At 42.4% G+C, this 6000-nt stretch overlaps 1 protein-coding gene across 6 annotated transcripts in view; it reads left to right on the top strand.

The window, feature by feature from the left end:
- The first annotated feature begins 557 nt into the window (after positions 1 to 557).
- Positions 558 to 6000, top strand: part of CADM1 (cell adhesion molecule 1) — a 132359-nt gene continuing 126916 nt past the window's right edge. For all 6 annotated transcript variants that reach the window (XM_032201839.1, XM_032201838.1, XM_032201836.1 and 3 more), the window contains exon 1: positions 558 to 619. In XM_032201839.1, the coding sequence (XP_032057730.1) occupies positions 571 to 619 (49 nt within the window). In that variant the 5' untranslated portion in view covers positions 558 to 570. The remainder of the gene's footprint in view (positions 620 to 6000) is intronic.

Here is a 6000-nt window from a genome sequence, read left to right as displayed (position 1 = left end):
AAATCCCTGTGCTAATATGTATGTAGGTATAAATAAAACGGCCTCAAAGGTTGTTTCAGTATTTATTAACCTATCCTCTTCTTCAGGGGCCTAACTTGGCTGCAAAAGCTTGGTCAAGGCTTTTAGGTAGTTGTCTGTGCACTGTTTCCCACTTTATTGAAGCAGAGAAACCTCTTCTGGAAAAAAGGCTGCTAACTTATGGCTGTTGTCATACACCTGCACAAAAGCAATAACTTCCAGCAGCTGCAGAGAGCTCCTCTTGCTGCAGCCTGAGCAGCAGTGGGCTATGGACTGAACCACAACTGGAGTGGTGCCCATGCCATCACCTAAACGTGCCCAGAAGCTCAGGGCAGATCTGCCACTGTGAAACTTCGCGTGATAGACAGCATTAGATCTTGCACTTGTGATTTTTCTAAGATTTAGCTTGGAGCTAGGGTCTGTATTCGCTGTATTCTAATGCTAAAGCATAAAGGCACCATTTTTCTTTTCTAGATTTTTGCATGTAACTTGCTATATTTGTACTAATTTTATTTTTTCTCTGTTTTCTTTAGGTAAGTGGATACAACTTGAATGTTAATGTTCTGCATTGGACAACTGCTGAATCTGGACACTGGAAACCGTAAGCCAGTTGTCAGCTGAGCGATGCGTCCTTAGTAAGTCTAGAAACACGCAAGAGCTGTGGTGTCCCTGCAGCACGCATGGGGGTCAGCCTTGTGTTGGTCAGAGACACTTAACTTCTGGATGCTGGCGTTTTTGGTGGCTTGTTTGGATAGGCAGTGGCCTTTTCTGTCACCTGGGAAGTGCTGATAACTTCAAGTGGCAGGTTGACTTTTTTTGTCTCTAAAGCATCTATGGTGTGTTTTTTTTTTTGTTGTTGTTGTTGTTTTTTTTTCCTTTCTCTGGGATTCTCTCACTTGATTGAGGAGAGAACTCACACTTCCTCTCTCACCATTGCTGTGAAAACCCATTTAGTCTTTCCCAAGTAGTGATTTTTCGGTCTGATTTTTTTCCATTGTATGCTTAGGATTGTTATTCTTCAAAGAGTAAATTTTAAATACAATTTGATTCCTTGGCTTGGGAGTGTTCTTCAGCTTAGTGTTGAAAGGGAGCATGAGGTAAGAGGCAGGAAGTTTTTTTTTCTTTTTTTTTCTTCTTTTTAAATAATGCTTAACCTAGAATTAAATTCAGAGGAGTGCCTGGAGAAAGTAAGATCTGTGATCAGATTCTCAGAATACTTTTTTGTCTTATCTAATAAGCAAGAGAAGCTAGTAGAGGGAATTATATGCTGGAAGGGGAATTTTAATAGCAACAAATATGCAAAGAGGAAAGCATCTCAAGTGAATAAAGAATGCAGACTGGTAAATGACAGATCTTTACCCTGTTTGAAGAATGCAACTGTTTTGTGGTACAAACCTAAAACCTGGCCTTCCCCACTGGAGCTAGAGAAGACTTAGCATCTACTTTGAGGTTTTGAGGTTGTGAGAATCCATAGTTCTTGCCTGTTGATGTGGAAGTCTCCCAACCAGAAATAAATTAGGATAAAGTAGCAGTTCCAAAACCATTCTGTAGCATCCTCACTTCTGATTGTACAAACCGTGCCTATGTAAATGAATTTGATTTGCAGCCCCGCTTCTAAGGGTTGATACTTCTAAGTGATACACATCCATAATTTCTGTTCAATTAGTTATTGGAGAGGGTGTTGCATTTTAATTCAGGTACAATCATGATCAGCTCTTTGACCACAGGCATCAGTTTTCTTCTTTTACTAATGCCAGGGCATATTACAGGAAAATATGAGCATCTTATACTGGGTGTCATCTGCGCTCAGAGTCTTTTTGTCTAAGAATCCAGTTAAATAACACAGCATTTTGTCTAATTCCTGGAGGTGTCATTTAAGCAGCTGTGTTCTAGAGGCAGGGCTCTGGGGAAAACGCAGGGTTGGCTTTTCTTTGTTTCAGATGTGCTATCATAAGTTGGAGTGTATGCAGGAGGCAGTCTTGCAAGACCTGAGTACTATTGGCAGTTGAGGAGCTGGTGCCATTCGGGGTCAGATATATGGCTGTGCTGTAGCTAACTCCAATTAAAGCAGAAAGCATTTTCAATTTTTAAAAAAGGAAATGTTAAAAGCTTTAATTTACTGCAGTGAACTGTGGATCATGGTTTAAGCTGGGAAGACAAGTCCCGTTGTGCAGGCCTCCACATGAAAGTAACACCAATTCTGGCTTTCAGCAATGTGTATGTGATGACATAAAGGACTGAATGAGCCAGCCTGTGTGGTTGTGGGTACTGGCCTGGGCAGAAGCTGTGAGGTGCTGTCCCAGATGTGCTGCCCTCTTCAGCTCTGGAGCCACAGACCCCGTGCACAGGTTGCTGTTTTCAGCCAGGATGCTCCAGACGTGCACGGTGAGGCTCAGCAGGCTCTGCATGCCTGCCTTTCATATGCAAAACCAGATGTGTGGAGTGGTCTGCTAATTAGAAGGGAAAAATGGGAATGGGAGTAAAATAAATTATCATTCCAACTAGGAGCCATTTAGTAAAAAATACTTGTGTAATGTGTTAGAATCCCTTTTTTGAGCAATAACACCCTCATCGTTGTATTCAAACACTGAGATAAATGCATCAATCTAAATTCATGATTTTAGTTTTTTCATATAGTTGCTAATTATTGAACATAACTAGTTTATTCATAATTTCTTTTCTCCTTCTGCTTGATAGCCTTAATCCTGTATTTGTGCGGCTGTCATTCCCATGGTAACAGACTAGTGTCTGAAGCAGAAGATTATTAAATACAGAATAGTACATTAAAATAATGTTAAGGTTCTGACTTAGAGACTTTCACATGGGGGCAAACTTCAAAAAAAGAGAACATTTTTACAAAAAGCAATTTACTTTGCCAGTAATGTTCTCTATTCCCATAGCTATTACTGAAGAGATTTGTTTGAGTAACAGCCTGCTCCCTCGCAACCCATCTCCTCCTCCCGCTTTGCAGAGAAATCCTAATCTTGTGTTTGTGTCGTCAGTCTGTTTCCATGGTAACTGTCACAAACGTATCGTGACCTCACAACAGGATGGCAAAGGACGAAAATGTGCGTTGAGAGGCGGTATTAAAAATGATCATCAAAAACAAAGAAAAACCTCAAGCCCTGGTGGGTGTAACAAAACATAATAGAGAAAAAGGCGATGGGGTTGTGGCACACTGCACTGGTAGCTTGTGTGTGTACATATACAGCCACAATTACTTTGCCTCCTGATCTTGCTTTGCAGAAACTTTCCTATAAAACCATGTTATTGTGGCTTCCCTTAACTTGTGATTTGAATAGCAGGGCTGACAGCTGAATGGGCACGCTACCTTTTTGTGGTGTCAAACGTTTACCCTCTTAGCTTCTGGAATCTGTTTTCTGCCATGGGTCATATATGAGTGAGGACAAGGCACTAATTGTGGCTTTGCTGCAGCACAGGACCCTGCGGAAAGCAAATTCGTGCAATAACAGGCTTCAACAAGGTGCTTCTTACACGTTTACAAAAACAGATTCTCATTAATTAAAACTGAAGCTAAAATTTGAAAGAGGATTAGGAAGGATTAATAAAGAAAGGTAGTGAAGAGGCTTGATTATCTGCCGTGGAGATATCAGCTGAATAACATGTCGTGGGCAATGAGATGGAGTAGAAAACTCGTGCGTACCTGGGATCGGTGGATATGGCAACTTGTGATGCTTTTTGCTCGTTTGCGCTGACCAGGCTGATGCAGGAAGCTTCCCAGAGAGAAATTTGCCCCTGTAATGCCTTGACAAGAGCTGCTCCTCTTTTCCTCAGCAGGTGAGAAGCTCTTGGCATAAGGTAACGTGGGAGCTGGGTTGGGTCCCCCTGCTGTCAGAACAGAGGCTTTTACTTCGTCCTTTTGGAGAAGAAGCACGTTGTCCAGGGGTTTGGTTTTGGTGATCTGCTTTCCTTAGGATTTGAGAGGGATCTTAGCAGGTACATTTGAAGGTATCTTGCCAACATTTTCATCCTGCAGCCAGCAAGAGATGACTTTGGGCTGTGGTGCTGCCTCTGGTGACTCCTGGAGCAAGTTCATCTGCTGATGTCAGGAGCACAGAGCCGTGCTAGCAGTTTGACAGCCCCTTTTGTGATCCTTTTCAGAGCCTGTAGTTAAGACAGTGTTATTGGCAATTTTGGTGTGTATCATGATGGCTAGCAGCTAAGGAGGGGTCTCCAAAGGGAAGTTCTTGTTCTCATCCAAGGAGCTGTGTGTACAAGGATGATTTGGCCCCTGAGGCAAGGGCTGAGAAGGACTGGGGTGTGCTGGCTGGTCTGCGCAAGTGGGGTTTGGAGCAAGTGCTTGTATTACACTGCCTCTGAGCTCAACCATTTCCTACATACCAAGCATGTAGCAAGCAAAGATGATAAAAATAGGGAGCGACATACAGAAAGTTACTGCTGCTCGAATGCTGTCTTCATTTACAGATGCTTAAAGCAGTGAAGCCACATAGAGAAAGTGTGGCTGTCTGCATACCTCATGTATTTTTAATACAATCCTTTATAGCACTAATAAGATCTTCGTGCAGCTTGAGCTTCAGCAAGTGCTGCTGGCCCCACCAACTAATAATCGATATGTGTACACTAGATTTTTGCAGACAGCTGCAGACTCTTTCTGTGCACGCTGTGTGGCCGTGGATATGCAGTGCCTGCGTTCCTGGCTTGCCCCTCGTGCCAGCACATAGCGGAGCGATGTGCGGCTACACGAGAGGAATTCAGAACGGGCCAGCCTGGGGCGAGGGCAGGGTGAACTTGTCTGGATGGAAAAAGCCTCTTGTGGGCATTAGCAGCAATGTGCTGGGGCGGTGCTCACAAGAACAGCATTGCCTAGATGCTTTTTTTTTTTTTTTTTAAATCCGTTTTTTTCTCTATGAGTAACTTGTAGGGCTCGATTGATTTGTGGAACATGTGCCCTTTCTCTTTTAAGCAGTTTCTCCATCCTCTTACTACTAAAGAGCTTAAGCATTATTTTCCTCTTCAATTGGTGACGCTGGAAGAGTTGAGCGAGCACAGATTTCTGCGTTCCATAAACCATAAGGTCCTGCCTGCAACTTAAATCTCTTTATTTGTTTTGTTATTGCTTTTCACATATGTTTGGTTATAAAAAACAAGTTTTCCCTCTGGAGATGGACTTTAAAAAGAAAAAAAAGGAGAAAAAAGGCTATAAGGAAACATTGTTATCAGAGTATCTTGTTTTGCTCTTAGCCTTAAGAAATACTTGACTTCAAAAGAAAATAGCAGTAGGTCTCCTAGTTTTTGTACCTTTCCTTTGTTCCATTTGTAATGTGTGCTGGCTAACTTTTGTTTTAGACTACAGCCTACAGTGACTTCACAAGACAGTTTTGTAAAACGATAGTGCTGTAATGCTTTCTTCAGTGGATTTCGATGTTTCTTCCACCGCTGACGTGTTCCTGTGGCAGCTTCCACTTGTGTGGGAGTGTGCATCCCCTGTGAGTATCCTTCATAGGTGCACGTACAAGAGGGAAATGACAAAGTTAGCAGAAAAATATCCTTTGAAAGTAGGGCATCTTTGCTCTCGTCTCTTGCAGAGCTGCTTCTGTTTTGTAACTGTCGTCTTTTCCCTCCCTCCCCAGCCAGCCCTCTGCCTCGTGGGTAATTTATGACCGAGTTCAGTGAAATTCTGCATTTGGCTGATACATTGAAAAATCCATTTGCTATCAATGACTTCCTTTAATATAAAAGGAAGTAGATTTATGGGAAGAGGAGCACTGGCATCACAAGTACCCTTTATCTTTCCTCTTTTAGTTCATTCACTCCTAACCTGTGTCTGTTTGAACCAGGAGCATTATTGGTGTTCTGAAAGATTAGGATTTGAAACTGTAAATTTAACTCTGATTTCCACCTCCTGGGAGATAACCTGAGGACACGGGGCTTCAGCTGCATTAAAACACAGAGGTATGCTCCCTTCTGTGCTGTGCCCATTTTTTAATATTTTCTTGAGCT

The sequence above is a fragment of the Aythya fuligula genome, chromosome 22, assembly GCF_009819795.1.
Source record: "Aythya fuligula isolate bAytFul2 chromosome 22, bAytFul2.pri, whole genome shotgun sequence".
Taxonomy (NCBI): domain Eukaryota; kingdom Metazoa; phylum Chordata; class Aves; order Anseriformes; family Anatidae; genus Aythya; species Aythya fuligula.
This window is presented reverse-complemented; position numbering and strand designations above follow the sequence as displayed.